The 21,175-nt window shown below is 37.8% G+C and overlaps 2 protein-coding genes across 2 annotated transcripts in view; both read left to right on the forward strand.

The window, feature by feature from the left end:
* The first annotated feature begins 143 nt into the window (after window positions 1–143).
* On the forward strand, window positions 144–14,632 carry LOC107572429 (transmembrane protein 248). The gene is made up of 7 exons (XM_016258861.1): window positions 144–416; window positions 4,554–4,712; window positions 5,615–5,900; window positions 7,892–8,042; window positions 9,638–9,821; window positions 14,254–14,397; window positions 14,526–14,632. Exons 1-7 carry the CDS (start codon window positions 414–416, stop codon window positions 14,544–14,546), a joined length of 948 nt encoding a protein of 315 aa, XP_016114347.1. The 5' UTR covers window positions 144–413; the 3' UTR covers window positions 14,547–14,632.
* A 3,793-nt stretch (window positions 14,633–18,425) lies between these two features.
* Window positions 18,426–21,175, forward strand: part of LOC107572424 (rab effector Noc2-like) — a 30,740-nt gene continuing 27,990 nt past the window's right edge. The window contains exon 1 of the mRNA XM_016258856.1: window positions 18,426–18,775. The gene's annotated coding sequence lies outside the window, so the exon portion shown is untranslated. The remainder of the gene's footprint in view (window positions 18,776–21,175) is intronic.

Genomic DNA, 21,175 nt, shown 5'->3' on the forward strand with positions numbered 1-21,175 from the left:
CCCAGTCAGCGAGCAGCGCTATTGACAGGAGAACCGTCCAATCACAGCCTCCGTCGATTTGCCTAAGCCAATGACAGGCTTCCCATTTGTGCTAAGCCCCGCCTCGCGTGATCGGGGCGTACGTGGAGAAATGAAAGTAACGCTAATACGCTATTGGTTCTGCTGGTTCCTAAACACAGAAGAAGACATCTACAGTCAGTTTGTTTCCGTCAACCAACAGCTCGCTATAGACGCAAAGGCAAAATAAAAACGTGTTTTGAGAATATAGCGCACGTGCAAATAATGGGAAGGGGTGTTGGGCACTCCTATACCGCTGTCAGCTGTGTGTTTGTCGCTCAGGCCCGTTAGCCTCGAGTCTGTTAGCTTTAGCCGCCTGCAGCTGTCGTACGCACGCACGCACTCGCGGGGGCAAAATGGTGAGTTTGAGATTTCCAGCTTGTTTTACGTTAATCGCTTAACAGGTCGTATTTGTGTGGTTGGGAATGATTGCCTAACTACTTAGCCGCATAGCTGCTCGCGTTGCATGTTGCCAGATTGAGCAGTTTCTGTGTGGGAACAGTAATGATACGTGACGTTCAGATCGGAGCTCGTAGCTAACACAGGCAGCTAGATGTCGGCTGTGTGTCAAAACATTGTGAGTGGCCTGTATGTACTGCAGTTATAGGTGTCACAGACCCGTCAGTGATGCCCCACAAATACTTTCTAGTTAACTCACTGGAGTTTGGCGTGTAGCCGTCGTGTAATGTGTGCTGCAGAGTGCAGACTATGACAAAGAGGTCGAGAGATTCAGGCCGACATCGGCAGTCTAATAAGAGCAAATATGATACATAACCGAGTGTACCTGCCGGTTAGACCCCTGTCTGTAAAAATAGGGAAGCTAAACCTAAGGAGTTTAACGATTATGATTTATATTTCTTCTTAATGATTCTGTTTTTTAAAGGTTTCCTTTACAACTTATGAGTAAGAAATGTTTGTAAAAAAAGACTTCCCTCAGTAGTCTGTTGCCAGACTTTTCTGGATTCAACAGATCAATTATAGGACCTAACAAATCAGAAATACGATTTATGAATTGACATTTTTGTGAAAGGTCTGTTTACACAGACTGTTTAATTGCTTTCTTAACACACTTCCTGAGGGTAGATTAACTTTTAAAAAAAAGTGTGGGAAAAAAAATTTAACACTTCAAAATTCCATAAAATAAGAGTGATCAATTTTGATTTCGTGGCGATTTTAAAAACTGACAGGCATGGTCACCGTGATTTGTGGTTTTATGAACAGCTAAATCTTTTGCTTTTCATTTGTGGAAAAAAAGTGTTTTAGATTTGGAACGAGTAAATGACTACTGAAACATAAAATACACAATATAAATATTCCAACACGATAAAGAAGAACCCAATACAATTGTTCAGTAAATAAACTATAATAAACATAATTAATAAAGAATTATTAATGAGAATTAGTCCCCCCCGCAAAATACTGCCACTTAGACCCGTCTATAAAAATAGTGATACGAGTCATAAGGAATTTTACGATTCCTATTCTGATTTACTTCGAATTCACAGATCCTTTACTACTTATGAGGAAGAAATATTTGTAAAAATACCTCCCTCGACAGTCTGCTGGCAACTCTTGAGATCGTTTATAGTTTCAACAGAACAAATATAGGACCTAACAAGCCAGAGATAGTATTTATGAAATTCTTGTAAAATGTCTGTTTTGTTTAATGGCATTTCACAGACTTTTAGAGGTGGCATGTACGACATTCAAGAGTTGGCCATAATTATATAAACGTATAGGCCTAGATACCAGAGTGCAGTAAACGGTAAAACTATATTGCGTTACAAACCGGTGTGTTTATGATTACAAAAATGCATTTAAAATAATATGATAAAATATCATTTTACAATGTCAAGAGGAGTAGTGGTCTATTTTTTCAGTGAAAATAACTGGAAGCAGCTGTCCCCGGAAGCCTTGCACATTCAAGTTGCAAAATGCGTAAAAAATAAGGTGGTTAGTGCAGCAGCTAAGAAGTAAAAACCCAATTTCATTCAGTTGTAGCGAATCAGCTCATGGGAAATATGAATAATTAACCATAACTAGTTATAATTAACTATTCATATTTTAGATCCACTGTAGATATTTAGCTGACCACTCAGGGTCAACCGTCTTGTCAATTCTAAGAACGTTAATTTCCTGGTTAAAGGAAATAACCTTCTTACTGTACAATTCTATAAGTTTGTAACATAAATCTGCATGATTATTGACTCCGGTTATGAGTAAACAATGAACACATCAAGTGTGATACAAGTAAGGTTTTATTAACTACATAAACACTTAAACTAGTCCAACATACTACATAAACACATTAAGCCAGTCTAACATACACATACACACACACACACACACAAACAGTTGGTATAGGAAAGGGTTAAAGTTTAACTCAGCATAGAAAGAGGCATAAAGAATGAATTTTATGAAACACTTTGCATATTCAACAGATCTAAAACCTGAGGGAAAACGTCAGATTCTTAGTTCAAACAAACCTTGTAAAAAGGTGTAACTGATACTTAATGCATCAATTAAATCGACTAAGTTTGATACTTGCGTATGTCTGAAAAAGATTCCTGATGCAATCTTAAGGCCCCAAGATCTTGCTGAAGTTGGTTGATGAAAAAGAGCTAGTTTGAGTCAGAATCACTTGATGAATGAAAAGGACTAGGCCGGAGCCTGGCACGAGCTTTGGTATCCTGGAGCGTTTCTCACATCTTCATCTTAGCATCTCACTGAACCACCGAACAGGGCGGGTCACATGGAGTGTGGCCTTTTAAAGCCTGCAGAGATTCACGCCTCTCAAGATGGGTTCGTCCAATGAGGAAGGCTGAAATCCCAAGGCACATTCAAGTTGCAAAATGCGTAAAAAATAAGGTGGTTAGTGCAGCAGCTAAGAAGTAAAAACCCAATTTCATTCAGTTGTAGCGAATCAGCTCATGGGAAATATGAATAATTAACCATAACTAAGCACGGATAAAAATAGTCTATAATACAACAGATTAAATACAACACAGCAATAATATACACACTGGCCTGAAGAAAATGGGTGTTCATTCAAAGAAGGTTTTCCTATGAATTAATTAGTAGAACAGTCCATTTCTCCTGTGCATTTTTACCCCTTGTTTCTGGAGAAAGCAGAATGAGAGCCGGCTCGCATTCCACAAGGTTGTAAATGTATCGGGTTACCATGAAACCAGGGTCTTGTTCGGCGTCCTGGGGTGTTACAAAGTATTTGTGAAATCTAGCTAACAAAATATATATTGTGTGTTGGAGTGGTCCAGACGCTACACAGTTATTTTTTTAACAATAGCTTATTGTGAGCTACGAGGTTAATCAATGGAATATGAGTCTGTTGAAACCATCAGCCCACGTTATTTGAACTTGTTTAAAAAAAAAAAATCATATTCAACATAAGAATTCCTCATGAAAAACAACATTATCCATGATTCTGCAGAGAAATGTCCACCAATCAGAGAATCACGACAAGCAAGTTAATGGCTCTTGAACATGCAATTATGCAATCACTCACTGAATTAAGTTAAATATTGATGAGGTCATGTGATGAAGAATGCACGTTCAAGAACCATTAATGGAACTGAACAACAAGAACAATTTGGGTCCAATATTTTGAAGAAAAAAATGATAGATTGTTGATCTTTGTCAAATTTATTTTCATGTTCCGAGTACAGCTGTAAGGATGAAAACATATGCCTCAACTCACTATAACGTGAGGTTGTGTTACATATGTTGCATAATGCACAAACCAGCATGAGCTCGTAATCCATGCCACGCTGTTGCTTCTGCAAGTTAAGGAAAAGAGGTTTCTTGATAGTTGCGAGATTGAATTGTCTTAATTTAATTTGTCTTTTGGTGTAAAACAGTTTTTCGGCCACCCAGAAGATGTCAGGTTATTTACTGATAGTATTGTCTCTTTATTCATTTTGTCAACTCATTGATCCAGTGTTTGTTCTAGTATGTGTGTGGGGTGTGGTGTTTCTGCTTGCATTTCTACCCTAAACTGTTTGACAGTATCTCTGGTTGTTCTCAACACAATTGAGTTATAGTCCTCTAATTATTCTTAAGCTGCAATAATATTTGATTTTGTAATGAGTAATCCTTGTTAATATTGATATTGTGCGACAGAAGCAAGACTTAGAATCAAGATCTGCCATTGACTGGTGTTTAGGTGCGCATACATGTCTTAATGACTCTAAAGCAAGTTGTGAAACTTCACAGTTCAGCTCTTGTCATGCATAGAAGTGAAGAGAGAACAAATAATAAACTAATAAGACCCAAATATTGACTTGGAGCCATATGTTAGTGCTTAGCAAACCTTTGTGCCGTATGGGTAAGATTAACACAAACCGGTTCCTATTCAGATGTCAGACGTTAATTAGAATTTACTGGAGTGTGATTAAGTGCTTGTGAATTCAATGCCAGTGTTGATGTAGGTGAAAGTTTCCCTAAGCTTGAGGGACTTCTTTTTTTTTCTCTTGTTGCAGGTGTTGTTGTTGAATCCACTGGAGAATCTAAAGACCTACATAAGTAACCGTCCACCGCTGGTTATTTTTATGGTCAGCGTCAGTGCTGTGGCTATCGCTTTCCTCACTATAGGATACTTCTTTAAGATCAAGGAAATCAAATCACCTGAAATGACTGAGGTAGGAAATGCCTTGGTTTAGCTCAAATGTTTGAGCCGTGAACCTTTGAAAATACTTGAGAATGTAATGGTTAATGATAAGTAGGCAGGTGTTATTTTAGTGCTGTTTTATACTATTATAGTATTTATTGATATTTTAAATTAACTAATTATTTTTATATTTTCACTTTTCATTTTAATCATCGTTTCAATTTTAGTAATGTAATTTGTGTTAGTTTTTGTTTTGTTTTAATATTTTATATAGCTTTAATTTATTTTCATTTTATTTCAGTTTTAGTAATTTGTTTTTATTAATTTAGTATTAATCTTTATTTATTTCAGTCAGTCATCAAGACTGTAAATAGCTACATTTCTATTTATTTTTTTCTTTCTATTCTATTTATTTTATAGTTTAAAAAAATCTCTCTCTCTCTCTCTCTCTCTCTCTCTCTCTCTCTCTCTCTCTCTCTATATATATATATACACACAGTGGGTACGGAAAGTATTCAGACCCCCTTAAATCCTTAAATGTTCTGTCAGATAAATTAATTTACCATAAATGATTTCTACTATTAGAAGTTTGCGGTTCCTTGATGGGAAACTACATACGTTTGAAAATTTTGAATGTGTACAGCTATATTATATAGTGGGGAAAGACCATTGAAACAAGATTATATTTAAATAGCATACTTAATTTCTATTTTTTTTATTTTCATACAATATTAGGTTATACTTTATTTCAGCATTATTTAAATTATGACAAACCGTTTTTAATAGTTTCAATTAATAATGACACTGTAGTAGACATACAGGTATGAAAATCATGTTCTTCTGGGCATTATTATTGATCAGGAAATGCCGGAGATAAACTTTACTTTGGAATTAATCAATTTTGTAACTTTGTTTTTTTTTCATGCCCTCTAGGATTGGAACACCTTCCTTCTCCGGTTCAATGAGGTTGACTTTTGCATCTCAGAAAACGAGACCCTCAAGCATAGCTTGAACGAGTCCATCACTCAAGAGAGCACAGTGACCAGCAGTCAAACGCGATCCAGCACACAGTCACCACCCCTGCTGGAGGACCCGGGGCCGATCAACATCTCTGTGCCCATCACATTGACCCTGGATCCACTGAGGCCATTTGGGGGCTACTCTCGCAATATTACCCACCTCTATGCCAGTGTGCTTGGGCAGCAAGTTGGCCTTGCTGGTATGTCTCTATTCTTTTTTAACCTGTATGTGTTTGTTGGAAATTTACCTTGGATGTGTGCCATCTGATAGCATACCTCCACGTGGTCAGTGATTTTGTCAGCCGTTTTTTAGCTGTTTTTCACATAGACTGTTTCCTAACTTGCATATTTACCAAGCAATAAGAATTTTGCACTTCCTTGATAGGAAACTACCTGTGTTTGGATGTGTACAGCTATATTCGGCAATGAGGAAAGACCATTAAAACCTACTCAAATCATAGATAAAGCCTGACAATAATAATGATAATGCATATTTAGCTTCTTCAGTTGAAATTGTGCCAAAATAAAATTGGTCTGGTTAAATGGTATGTGTGTTTTAGATAAAATGCATTTTCAAGATGCATATCAGAAAATCTTCCTTATGCTGTGTCTGTTGCATCATGAATCAGTTGTGTACAATTTATTATTACTTAACTTTCAGATTCATATCTATTGGTAAAAACAGCCATGATTCCTTCTCTGTGGCATACAGCATCTTGTGATTGAGATCATATTATTACATTTTCCCCTTTCCCTCTTAAGAAAAACACATAAGAGAACCAAACCAAATGTCTTTATTGTTACACGTTGAGTTGTGGGCAGTATTAGCTGAAATGGATGCAAACATTGAAACTCAAAATATTTAGTGTACTATTTCACATACAGTACCATTCAGAAGTTTGGGGTCAGTAAGATTTAAAAAAAAATGTATTTGGGGAAAAAAGTCTGTTATGCACACCAAGGCTGCATTTATTTGATCAAAATACAGTAAAACTGTAATATTATTTCGGCGGAATAAATAAACTTTCCATTGCATGGTTTGTTAGGATAGGACAATATTTGGGCGAGATACAACTATTTAAAAAAAATGTATTTGGGGAAAAAAGTCTGTTATGCACACCAAGGCTGCATTTATTTGATCAAAATACAGTAAAACTGTAATATTATTGCAGTTTAAATAGATTTTGAATTGCCATTTATTCCTGTGATGGCAAAATACAGATCAAAATCCAGAATGCAGATTTGGTGCTGAAGAAACCTTTCTTATTATTACTAATCTTGAAAACAGTTGTTCTCCCCCCAGGATTTGATGAACAAAGTTTAAGAGAACAGCATTTATTTGAAATGGAAATCTTTTATAATCTTTTGTAACAAATGTCACGTGACATGTCATTAATTTCATTTTTGATCTTACTAACCTCAAATATTTGAATAGTAATATACAACATATGTAACACTGGATGAAAAAAAACTTGTTGAAATTGAGATTTCGGCGGAATAAATAAACTTTCCATTGCATGGTTTGTTAGGATAGGACAATATTTGGGCGAGATACAACTATTTGGAATCTGAGGGTGCAAAAAATCTAAATATTGAGAAAATCGCCTTTAAAAAGTTGTCCAAATGAAGTTCTTAGCAATGCATATTACTAATCAAAAATTAAGTTTTGATGTATTTACGGAAGGAAATTTACAAAATATCTTCATGGAACATGATCTTTACTTAATATGCTAATGATTTTTGGCATAAAAATAAAATCGATAATTTTGACCAATACAATGCATTTTTGGCTATTGCTACAAATATACCCGTGCTACTTACGGCGGTTTTTGTGGACCAGGGTCACATTTAATGATTATAGTAAATTCCAACCCAAAATTTTTAACAGAATTCAGCCTTGTTGGCTTTCTTATTCAATCAAACAGATCAGATTGGAAAAGTCGTCGCTGTGATGTTGTTGTTGTTGTTGTTGTTGTTGTTGTTTTTGATAGGGCTCTTTCTCTCTTTCTCTTTCCTGGTGTTTTGGCTGAACGTAGTCCAGTTCAATCAATGGTCCGTTGTTCGCAAAGGGATAGCAGTGGGAGAGAGGCCGGAGCTAAATACCTTCTAGATATCACTTGCAGGCACATCTAAGCTCCCTTTGTTTTGCAGAACATGCTGACTCTGTGTGGGTGTGTTTGTGTCATTAAAGGCAGAGAGGCCCATGAAGAGATGAACATCACATTCACTCTGCCGGTAGCCTGGAACTCAGATGAATGCGTTCTGCATGGTCGTTGTGAGCAGATGGTCTTCAGCACCTGTATGACCATCACAGCAGCCAGTAATGTCTTCCCAGTCACAGTGTAAGTGTCCATAAGTCACCTTACATTTTTTGTGTATAGTTTTACTTATAAATCAGGATGTCTGCTATTATCAGGAAAGATAAAACCAGAAAAAAAGTCTAAAATTCATAATATTCAAATGTAGTGTAGTAGTTTACAACAGTACACACAACAGTAGTTACATACCACTTGTCTTCTGTAGGGATGCTGGAAATTTTTTTGTAATATTAGTAAATATTAATAATATTTGTTCTTGCATTCAGAAGGAAAGCTCTTTTTCCTGTAAGCTGAGCCAAATAAGTAGATGTGGATTAAAAAAAAATTGATATAGACTATATGCATGTTTTAGTTATGATGAGCTCTTTGCTCATCCTGAACCCTAACCCCCTGTTTATATGCACAGTTTGTTAGATAAAGGGGGTGGTACAACTTAATCTTACCCTATTTTCCCTTACTATGTCTTTTGTATTTTGCCATATCAAATATTGTAGGTTTTCATCTCCGTATTTTCTCTATCAATTAGTTTGTTTGTGTGCTGAGTAACTAAGACCTCAGAAATTAGTGTTTAACGGGATCGTTCACCCAAAAGTTAAAAAAAAAAATTGCTGTTAATTTACTTACTCTCAGGCCATCCAAGATGTAGATTTTACTTTAGTAGAACAGTAAAGAAACTTTTTAGTTTACACCCTGGTCTTTGGTGATTTATAAAATGCAAGTCAATGGCTTCTGGCACTTGAGAGTCAAAACGGCATATATTGGCAAGACAAAATGAATAACTGTGGCTCCTGATGATATCTTGATGTTTGATGAAGCAAAATGATTGACCTGTGCAAGAAACTGAACATAAACTGTAATCCATAGCCTCAGTCAAATGGTCCGGAGTGATGTCCAGTTTGCAAAAGAAACATTCTTTTGAGCTGGTTCTTTTACGTGAACTGGATGAATCTGTTCACTCGAACTGAAGAACTCGATGATATGAGTATGCATGAATTGAGCACTTAAATGAAGAGGAGAAGTGAAAGTTTTATGGTTTTTCATAGTTTATGTAAAAAGGGTGAGTTGAGTAAGTCTAGTTTATTCACTTTATATGGTTTAGATATGTAAAACAGCCATGTTTCACATAAATATTGGGTGTTTTAATAATATAATATATTGCGTATATATATATGTCACATCATTGCATGGTTATGTAAACAAACTGGTGAATCAGTTATTTGAACCAGTCCATTGAAACGAATTGTCTGAAAGAACCAGTTCATTGAAAAGATTATCTGGACTTCACTGTTTGCCTGTGAGCCACAGGTATTAATTTAGTCTTGCCTGATATTACTCTCAAGTGTTGGTAGCTAGGACCTTGGTTTAGCTGAAAATTGCCTTTACTGTCACCTACATGTTGGATTCCCTGAGGGTGAGTAAATTTTGGGCAAACTATGCCTTTAACTGACCCAGACAGCTGAGGCAAAACAAAAAGAACATACACAGTGGGCACATGGAAGACTTGCAGCATAGTGCAAATTTGTGTTACGTAACTGAGAATAGTTTTTTTAAGGGTCCTAATTGGAGTTTCCTTCATCTACAACGAGTAATTCATACCTTGTTTTAAAAATCCTCTGCAGGCAGCCGGCTCACTGTGTCCCAGAGACCTACAGTAATGCCACATCCTGGTACAAGATTTTCACTACAGCACGAGATTCAGACACTAAGTACACACAGGAGTACAACCCATTCTGGTGTTACAAAGGTGCCATTGGGAAGGTGTATCACACACTGAATCCCAAGCTCACTGTCATCGTTCCAGATGTGAGTGTTGACAGCAACTCATTTGTGTGTATGTGTGTTTTTTAAATGCCTTGTGAAAGTACAGTACTAATAGCAGGCAAAACACCCTAGCAACCACATAGCAACACACAAACATATAGGTCCTGTTTTTACCTGGTATTAGGATAAGTTTTCCTGATCACAAGTGGTCTGCTGAGATCTATTACTGTTTACACCTGGTCTTAACATGTGTTTTAAATGTGTCTTCTGCGACCACATGTTTGGATTTTTTTCTAGACCTTCTGCGATTTTTCATTTTACATTTTACATCTCTTCACGGGACTGCCAGCTAAAAGAAAGGAAAACGAATGGTGAATCATAATCCGTTTGTTGCCCACTTGAATGTGAGCAAGTTTCATTAAAAGAGCAACATTTTGAACAAAAAGCTGAGAAAATAGTGTTTTTGACAAAGACCATGTCTGGATGGGATTGGTGTTTGATATAAAAGCTGAATAAATAAGCTTTCCACTGATGTATGGTTTGTTAGGATAGGGCAATATTTGGCCGAGATACAACTATCTGGAATCTGAGGGTGCAAAAAAAATCAAAATATTGAGAAAATCACCTTTAAAGTGGTCCAAATGAAGTTCTTAGCAATGCATATTACTAATCAAAAATTAAGTTTTTATATATTTATGGTAGGAAATTAACAAAATATCTTGATGGAACATGATATTTACTTGATATCCCAATGATTGTTGGAATAAAAATAAAATCGATAATTTTGACCAATACAATGCATTTTTGGCTATTGCTACAAATAAACCCCAGTGACTTAAGATTGGTTTTGTGGTCCAGGCACACACATGTGATTGCTTCTTCACCTAGTTTTGATCCAGACATTCAGTACTCTTTTAGAAAATGTGTAATAGCGCCTCCTACAGTATAAGCTGAAAAATTCTGTCAATGGCGAGGGAAGCACTCTCATGACGAAATGATGACAAATCCCGTCAGTGGTGGGGATAAATATATTTCTCCTTCATAAAAATAAAAACAATTCTGGGCAGTGACGTCTCTCTCCACCCCATGCCGTTCAAATCTCTCCAAACCGGTGCCGTTCGTTTTTTCTCGATTTGTGCCGTTAAAAGAAACCCTGTAACTATGACCGCTTCTTTTATATAATAAAAATACACTTTTTATGAACAGTGACGTCACTCTCCACCCCATGCAATCTAAATCGTTCCAAAATGGTGCCATTCGTTTGTGCTGGTTTGTGACGTTCAAATTTACATTGTATCTATTTCCCGTCCTCAGAAATAACAAATACAAAAGGCCCAGTGACGTCAGTCTCCACCCCATGCTGTCCAAATCACTCCAAACCGGTGCCGTTCGTTTGTGCTCGATTTGTGCTGGTTTGTACCGTTAAAAGAAACAATGTAACCATGACCTCTTCTTAAATATAAACTTTACTCTCGACCCCGTTTAGCGCGGCCGCAGAGTTAAAAATTAAAAAAAAAAAGTGTTTGTGCTACCTTAAAATTTTAAGTTTAGTCAGCTCCAAGTTTTCACTAACTTCATATTTCAAGATGACTAAGCTTAAATTTCATGGCAGCATTAAGTTGAGACAGTCTTTTTTTTTTTTTTTTACAAACGATTATTTATCGCACTGCATAAGAAAACAAAAAGGACATAATGGACTGTAGAAAAAGTGCTCAAAGATAAAATAGCCTTAAGCTATACTGAATGTATGAAAAAAAATTAAATAAAAAAAGACCACAAAAAACTGATAATGTAGCTACATATCAACGAGGTAAAACTTTTTATTAATATTTTGCAATCAAAAACTCACATGAGCGTGTGGGTATGCAATTTTTAACACATTAAATTATGATATGCAAGTCTATGTAGACATTTCATTTGATTTCATTCAAAGATATTTTAAACAAACACACCTTGGCTGTCCTTCACGCATTGCCTATTCCTCAAAGAGAAAATACAGCTGAGCAATATCATGGTAATGTTTATGCTTCGAATATTTCAACTGCAAAATGCATAATTCAATACACATTTAAATAATAATAATAATACACAATAGGCTACTAAGTGAGAAAACAGTTGATGTCGATGGTAAAGTCAGGCTACTTGCTAGCTATATTAAAATATACAAAGTAACCTTGTTACATTAAAGAGCCTGCTTTAACGGATAAAAATAGTTTTGTTGGTAGGCTATACCTTGGTATAAATTATTGCATTTATGAATCAGTGATATGTTACTTGAATATAAACCAGTAATTTAGTCCTATGTTGTATTTTTGTAACAAATTAATACAAATAGCAACAAACAAGAACACGAATATGTGATATTAAGTTGCAATAGCCTGTTCCGAGAAAATGAAAATTCTGGAGTTGGTGAAGTCACTGGCAATAAAACTTAGAAAAACCTTGTAAACCAGCAGATTTGCAAACTATAGAAGACAGGAATTTGGACGAGCGGCTTGCGTTCCATCACTTTTCCTCCAGATATTTGTAATGTTTTACGGAGGAGAAATAAAAATAGAATGTTCATTTTAACGGCATCTAGCACAAACGTTGGCACGGACGGAGAGCTCCCTGAATTAGCATATATTTGTTATTCCTGGGGGAATATGTTCAGTATTCTAATGGCACAAATCGAGCACACATGAATTAGAACGATTTAAGGCTGATTTATACTTCTGCGTCGGACCTACGCCGTAGCTTACGCATAGACGCACACGCATACTCCGTAGCCTGACGTGCACCTCTCCAAAAATCTAACAGCGCGTCAATTCTACGCAGACCGCAAGTGCTGTGATTGGTCTGCAAGAACCCCTCCCTCCATATGTACTTGAGTTTTGTGTGTTTATATGTGCACTTTAATATATTTTAATGTTACACCTTCTTATATAAAACAAAGCAAAGAACAAGTGTCTTATAATTTATTATACTAGATAGCATTATACATCAGTAGTTGTCCTCGACAAACAATGTTGATCTGCTGTGGTACAAGTCCTTGTGCAGATTGAAAGTATGCCATCATCTCCTGTTCCGTTATTGTCTCCTTTTTGTAGTTTTAAATAATGATTTAATGATTTGATATTTATTTGCCGCCGTCACGGCTATAATGCTTCTCCGACGAGCTGCTTCTGCTTCGGCTTTTGCCGTGGTACTGTGGGTTACACCAGCAACATGCCTGACTAGCGGTTTGCATGTGTACTGCACGTTGACGCGGACAACGACGCAGAAGTATAAATGAAAACTGACGCATAGCCTACGGTGTAGGTCTGACGCAGAAGTATAAATCGGCCTTTAGACTCGCAGTAAAAAAAAAAAAAAACATCTCCTTGAAATTTAAGCTAAGTCAACTTGAAATATGAAGTTGGTGAAAACTTGGAGCTGACTAAACTTAAAATTTTAAGGCAGCACGAACACAAATTTGTTTTTTCCTTTTAAACTCTGCGGCCACGCTAAATGGAGTGTTGAGTAAAGTTCCCATTATACTTAGGAAGAGGTCATGGTTACATTGTTTCTTTTAACGGCACAAACCAGCACAAATCGAGCACAAACGAATGGCACTGGTTTGGAGGGATTTGGACAGCATGGGGTGGAGAGTGACGTCACTGGGCCTTTTGTATTTGTTATTTCTGAGGACGGGAAATATATTTGACGTTCATTTTAACAGCACAAATCGAGCACAAACGAATGACACCAGTTTTGTGCGATTTAGACGAACTGGGGTGGAGAGTGACGTCACAGCTCCCGAAAATATTTTGGTTATATCTAAGGAAGGAAAATAGATAGTGTTTGTTTTAACGGCACAAACGGGCACAAATCAAGCACAAACGAACTGTGCTGGTTTGGAGAGATTTGAGCAACATGGGGTGGAGAGTGACGTCACACGGTCAAAAAAATTATGTTTAATATCTCAAACACCAAACCAGCACAAACGTTCGTTTTTGCGGCACAAATCAGCACAAACGAATGGCATAGTTTTGGTGATTATTTCTTTTTATGGGGTGTCAACTTCACGGAGGTGCAAACAGGGCCTCAGAACATCTTAGTAACCATATAGTGATTTTGTGTGAACCATCCACAACACACTAGCAAAGTGTTGGTGAATTTTATTTTTTATTTTATTTTATAGTGATACATAAATATATACTTTTTTAAATACAGTATTCACATTATAATATACCTGTATTAAAAAGTGATATAATTTTACTGTATCATCCTAATCAGACTGATGCCAGGAAAAAAATAAAATAAAAATAAAAAATCTGTAACCATATGGGTAATAATGTTCACAAATATTCACTATTTATCACTTTGAATTACTATACAGAATATGAACTATCTTGTTATTATTTTTTTGTACATTTTAACAAAGAGGCAAGTTGTGTTGTGCAGGTTGTCAAATTGTCACTATAATTCAAGAGTGCGCTCTCTTTCCTGATAGGACGATCGCTCTCTCATTAACCTGCACCTCATGCACACCAGCTACTTCCTGTTTGTGATGGTCATCACAATGTTCTGCTATGCAGTCATCAAGGGCAGGCCTGGCAAAGTTCGACAGAACAACCCAGATTTCTGTCCAGAAAAGGTACGACTTGGTATATGAGATCTGTGTGATAGAGAAGTTGTGCAGTTGCTGACATGTTGATGTCGTCATCCAGCTCCCAACAAACATGTGTACTAGTTGAATGCTAAAAGTGCCTGTTTATTTCACAGGTGGCCTTGTCTGCGGGATAAATGGGGGTTGGTGAACATCTGAACCGAAACATATCGGAAAGGGAAGGAAGAAAACTACATGTTGCCTACTGAACCCAAGAGAAGGGTGCAAAAAAAAAAAAGCTCTGTGAATGCATTACTCTGCAATGTTGGGTCACTCCAACCAAAGACTTTTAAGTGCCTGTATCTACTGTGTAAATAATGATAGGACTCTTAAATTCAGTACAGAAGCAGTCTGCCTGAGCTTCCCCCTGCACCCTGTGCCATCCTGTCAATGTTCAGTATATCCAGTATCAACAGAGGACAGTGTTTGGCTTGAAATGTTCCGATGGGGAATATCACCTCCACTGAATCTGATCCCTTTTCACACTCGCTCTTTGCGTTCTTGATCAGCTCACTTCCTATGACATTTGATTTCTCTGGAGGTGACCTTTGCCTTGTCATTCCTCTTGTGTCTTTGTCTTAACCGACCCTTTCATGTGTGTCCATTGCAGATTCTGCAGTGGCATTTCTTTTGATTCCTCTTTGAGGATGGGCAGATGCATGGATCTCTGCCATGTACCATGATCAACCTGCTGGTCATGATCTTTGGACGCGTTCCACTAGAGATGACAGCAGGCTTCTGTACGACACGCTTCTTTTATCATCGAACCCACGCTGGTTTTATTGTGAACGTGTCTAAATGAGATGCCCAAGTGGAAGTTGGCACAGCGCTTGAATAAATTCCTTTTAAAAGCAAATAAAAACACAAACATCTTACTCAGAATGTCACCATGTTAGTGAGTCGAGATAAAATGCCTGTTCTTGGATCGATGGACTTGTGTGTTGAAATCGAAATGAATGCAATGATTAATGGCTTTGGGCTTCACGTCTCTGTTTCTGGACACTTCAAATTAATATATTTGTAAAATCAGCAAATTAACAGCAGTGATGCAGCATCAATCTCTTGTACGTTTAACATTGTTTAAAAAATGTAAATCATTATTGTAGATATTTTTTTGTAATCACATTACTTTCCAGTTTTGTTTTTTACAAAACCTTTTCTACCTTCATCCATTGTGTTTCTTGCCTTTTGATTGTTTCGTTTCATGCCTCATTTGATACTTAAGCAATGCGTCTGTTTCGTTTTAATCTTAGTGCAATATCTGACCTGTCTTTTTGCCTTCCAAACCTTATTTAGTTATTCTTATTGTCATTAGGTTTTCATTTCCACCCAATGAAATGCATATCATGTCATATCGCTTGAGACGTATTACGAGAGAGTGCTTTCCTCCTCCAATCTGTCTAGTTCATGCTTTTAAGCATCTTTGTCCTCTCCACCTACAAAGTTTCACTGCTCTTTATCGACAAACCCATTTTCCCATCATGCCTTGCTTAATTACAGCCCGCTGCATCAATCACGGTTCATCAGCACTCCCCTTCTTTCGCCCTATATTAAAGCCCATAATAAACAAGCATCCAACCACGAATGTGCCTTTGCACGGTCTCACCCATGTTCGCCACACTTTCTTTGACCCGTTTCCTCCTTCGGTTCAACCTATTGTATTCATTTTGAGCATGTACTGCTCACACTGACTTCCTCCCCACTTCATATCCAATTCGGAGTCAAAACTGCAGTTTTGCAGTTGGGAAAGAGTGGAATTAATTTGTGCTTTTTCTGTTGATGCATAAGAGCAAAGACTTGCTTGTTTTACTCGCCAAATCCATCCTACAATAACTAGTTTGATAGATTTTCAAGTTAGAAAAAAAAAAAGCTATATGATGCTTTGAAACCTTTGAATAGCAATATCTTGCATTTGGGACATTTATTTGTACGTTCGACTGATGCGTTTGTGCTTTTTTTGAGACCTTTGCTCACGTCTAGTTTCTCTTTGGGATCGTGAGATGAGTTCAAACCGTTCTGATGGCTGTAGGAGCCTTTCTGATAGCGAGAGCATTCTGCTTCATAATGCATAATTTCTGCGCTTATTAAAGTTGGCCTTTCAGTGCTGCTGGAGGACAATGGCAAATGACAACGAATTCAATGGATGCTACCTGATGCTCAGATCATATTGATCTTCCCCCTCGTCCTTCCTTTGGGCTCGTAGCATTTGAGTGAAGTGTATGTGTAAGTGGTAGAAGGTCCTTTTCTTGTCTGAACTTGCGGCGCAAACTCTCGCCGGATTCCTCGTGTTGGTGAGAGGCGGCACGAGCCCTTCGACTCGTCATGATGCATGATTGTAAATGTTCTACCTGCTGACCTGTTTGTATGAGAACAATCCCTCTGTTTTTGTTCTGTTTGTAAGATATTGTAGGCACATGCTTTGCTGAATAAAATCTGAGAAAACTGACTTTGTCGTTGGTGTTTTTTCTTAATAAAGAACAATTTCATGGTTCAGTTTTTTTATTGCTTCATGATAACATTTAATTTAATCTAAAATTGTTATTTGACTCTAATCTTACAGATCAAGGTTAATAATAAAACAATGTAACATCCATTAGAGGAAAATGGAAAGCAAGATATTCTCGGTTTGCTATAGAACATGTCAGAAATTGAAGTGGATGGTTTTGTGTGGAGGGCATGACGGATGCACTCTATTCTGTTGAAGGCCATCTGGGTGTAACTAATTGTATTTTCTGTCAATAATGGATTTGATTGCTGCCGCAGCCAGTTTACCTGAGGAACGCAAGGCTGACATTTCATCATTTACTTTCTACTTTACCAGATGAATAATCATTAATCAAGCAATTTATTGTTAGAACTGTGCATTTGTCACACTTTTTTTTAAATTTATTTCCCATAGTTTCTGTAAAGACATACAGTGGGTACGGAAAGTATTCAGACCCCCTTAAATTTTTCACTCTGTTATATTGCAGCCATTTGCTAAAATCATTTAAGTTAATTTTTTTTCCTCATTAATGTACACACAGCACCCCATATTTTAATATATTTTAAAATGTAATTTATGCCTGTGATGGCAAGACTGATTTTTTTAGCATTATTACTCCGGTCTTCAGTGTCACATGATCCTTCAAAAGTCATTCTAATGTGCTGATTTGGATCTCGAGAAACATTTCTTATTTGGATCTGTCTTGAAAACCGTGCTGTACATTGTTATCAGGAATCTTTGATGAGTAGAAGTTTTGGTTCGAAATTTAATTTTGTACATTGTATTGCATCCCATTCTATAGGCCTATACCTGCCCTGATCATAAAGGTAAAATCGTGTTCATGGAGATTCATGTATTTGCGTTTATATATTCAAACAACAAGGATCCCACCTCAGGAGAAGCACATTGTCTGTTGTTTAGACGTTTGAACAAAAACTCCCACGCAACCTGCAGGCAGAAAATTACACCTGTCAGTACTAACTTCACGGCCGGTTTTTTTGTTGTATACCTTGGGGATAAGAATATTGTATTGGTGCATAGCATGCTGCTTTCCAACTGTGTTTTTCCTCCTCCTGTGCGTGTGTATGAGTGTGTGTGTGTGTGTGTGTGTGTGCTCTCTGTACTTTTTTCACAAGCACCTGTTGCTAAGATACCCAGAAGAGACACTGGCCTCTTGGCAGGTAGCAATACGCAGATGCCCACCAGAGTTTCCAGTGTTTGCTTCAATTTTTCTAGGTTGGTCTGTGACTTATTAATAACATAAATACTTTTATGAAAATTCATTCATTTGTATTTATTCCTACTGCGTCACAGACAGTGTTTAGTTTGAATCTACTTCTATGTTCTGCACCGCGACACCTGGCGTCTCTGTTTCACATTTCTTTTTGTTTCACATCCTACCAAAAATGACAATAAACGCATTTTTGACGTTAGCTGTATTTTTGTGTTTTGTTTTACCATAAAGGTAATAGCTCTGATTTAATCCACTGATTCATTGCACTTCCTCTTTTCACCTGGGAAACTTGCGCGCGTTTGCCCGGGGGGGAGCACGTGGTGGTCAGCACTCCAGCATCTGCTGCGGTGGGAAGGTGTGACCTCAGATTTCCCCTCGCGCTCTTTTTGCAGAGTTGGAGATAAACTACTGCGTGGCTGTCCTCCAAAGCGGCCGCTAAACCTCCAAGCACACGCGCTCTCACAGTAAACACCTTTCACACCATTATCCACGGGATTACCTTGTTTTCTGTGACACCTGCTACCTTTTTGGTGTGTGCACAGCTTTGACCCCGCCAATGGGGGTTTGTGTCCGACCGCTGAGAGGCATTTGGGAAGAAAATAAATAACTTCCTCTGGTTGTTTACATTGGAAACATAACTTCTCAAGGTAAGGCACGCTGTTGTTGTGTTTAGACCATCTGTTTGTTTCCCTTTATGTTGTTTGGTTGGGAATTACGCAGTTGTTTTTAAATGTGATATTGTCAAATGCATTAGATAACATGATATTAAAGGGGTCATATGATGCGATTTCAATTTTTCCTTTCTCTTTGGAGTGTTACAAGCTCTTGGTGCATAAATAAGATCTGTAAAGTTGCAAAGACTAAAGTCTCAAATCCAAAGAGATATTCTTTTTTAAAAGTTAAGCGTCAACTTTTAGCCTACGGACAACGGCTCGTTCTAACACGCCTCCACATGTCTAGGTCACTATCTGGGAAGATTTGCATAACACCGCCAAAATGTTCAGGCAAAGAAAGAAGGTGTAACTTTTATTCTCGCTGTAGTATTGTTGCCGCCGCCACCATGCCGTGGAGACGCTGTGCTTCGTTGTGAAAGCGAAACAACTTTGTTTGGCCTTCTAAAAGAAGACGATATCTGCTTCGTCATGCCTAGAGCTGATCCGTGCTGGTCGCTGAGGAAATACATCAACTTCGCGCTGTGGATCGCCGGATTTTACCGTGGACGAAGCGTAGTCCAGCCCGGGGTCGTCACATGTGGTTGCCGCAAGCCCGCCGGACGCTCCGTTCTCAAGCCGCTAGCCTCCGCTCACTCTAGCCCACTTTGTTTCGTTGTGAAAGCGAAACTACTTTTTGGCCTTCCAAAAGAGGACATAACTAGAAATCAGTGGTTAAGTGTGCAGATAGTTTGTTCATTTTTATGAGCTTGAGGTGATTTTATTGGTTTAAACATTTTATTGACTGAACTTCTGCAATTATCAAACAAGCTAGCAAAACCGAAGTTATTGGGTGCATTTACAAGTCATTTTATTTAATAATGTCGAATTTACACCGCAAAGGTAAAAATTCACTTACACAGCAATTGCACCTGGCTTTTATGCAGCATTGCATCTTTACACAACAGACTTGTGAGTAGGCAGTGTAAAGATGCTTTGTTTTTCATATATTATGCCAAGTTTACACTACAAATGTGACACAGAGGCACTTGTAAAGTGGCATTTAGATATCTTTACACAAACTCTAATGCAGCTCAGAGGTGGCATAAATGCATTTACATTGCTATGATAACTGTACACTTTGATAGTAGGGGCTGAGGTGGGTCAGAGCAGGCATAATTTAGTCTGGCTTTTATGCATTGTGTCTTTGCACAGAATTTTAAGCAGTTGTTAACACTTAACAAAACAATAATGGTGGATAAGTTACCCGAGTGCTAACGTGACTAACTGATGAAACAATACAGTTTGAAAACCAAAATATGTCTACTGTAATGTCTGAAGAATGACAGACAAAAGACGCTCCGTGTCTTAACCTTTAATTATAACGCAGAACAGCTTTATCACATGCGCACCAGCCTAACTAATGCCGGGTTCAGACTACACGATATTTTTGTCGGTCACGATAGTCATTGTGTCAGAATACACGATTTTGACTCCTAAAATCTTGTCGTGTCGTGGACAAGAAACATGTCAGACTACACGTTGTTTCCCGACCATTCATCGCGTGCCGTCTTTAACGACGCGCGTGATGTCATCGAGGCGGAACTAGCGACTGACTTCCGAAAACAAGAGTGTAAAGTTGCTGTAACGCTTCCGTTATAGTTCGCCAGCATTTTTCTTTCTTTGTTCTGTCGTGGTAGTCCCTCGATGACACATCATACTGGCAGGAGTACTGTTGCCACAGCTCCACGAACCTTTCCTCCATCTCATAATTCCACCTAGCAGCACCATCATCTCTCTTTCGTTTTGCCATGTTTGAAACCTGTGTATGAAAGAGCTTCTGTGCTGCTATTGGTCAACGTCACCAATGTGACAGAACTCGTCATGGACGACGGGGAAAAAATTAAACATGCTAGTCTTTCTGCCGTAATGTCATGAAGCATCGCAGACGCGGAATCGGTTGCCGTCCACTATGACACACTACACATGCTGAAACGATGGAATCTTGCGTCCCGACGCCCATTGTCGTTTACGAATCCCCACGACACCCTACATCAAGCAAATCGTGGCAAAATCAAGCTAAAATCATGTAGTCTGAACCGGGCATAACTAGTCTCTCTCTACCGGGTCTTTTACTCTCTGCATTAACCCTATAACTACATATACAGCACTTTCACATTGATTATAAAGTCTGTGCGCTACACTACATTCTTTATTATTAAACGAAGTAATTAGAACAACGTCAGTCTACATTAATCGACACATTCTTAGGAAATAGTGGGTTCACAGCGAATTATCAGAACTATTTCAGTAAAACAGTAATGTTGTGCTTTACCTGGAAACCTAAAGCTGCACTAGGTATACATCACATATTAGCACAAAAAAACTAGATATTTT

Source organism: Sinocyclocheilus grahami, unplaced genomic scaffold (genome assembly GCF_001515645.1).
Source record: "Sinocyclocheilus grahami isolate Dianchi unplaced genomic scaffold, SAMN03320097.WGS_v1.1 scaffold1749.1, whole genome shotgun sequence".
Taxonomy (NCBI): domain Eukaryota; kingdom Metazoa; phylum Chordata; class Actinopteri; order Cypriniformes; family Cyprinidae; genus Sinocyclocheilus; species Sinocyclocheilus grahami.

Excerpts from the sequence above, each read along its gene's own strand:
- LOC107572429 (XM_016258861.1), top strand. Across the intron at positions 8,043-9,637 it reads AATGTCTTCCCAGTCACAGT|GCAGCCGGCTCACTGTGTCC; the intron begins GTAAGTGTCCAT and ends AATCCTCTGCAG. Across the intron at positions 14,398-14,525 it reads CAGATTTCTGTCCAGAAAAG|GTGGCCTTGTCTGCGGGATA; the intron begins GTACGACTTGGT and ends TTTATTTCACAG.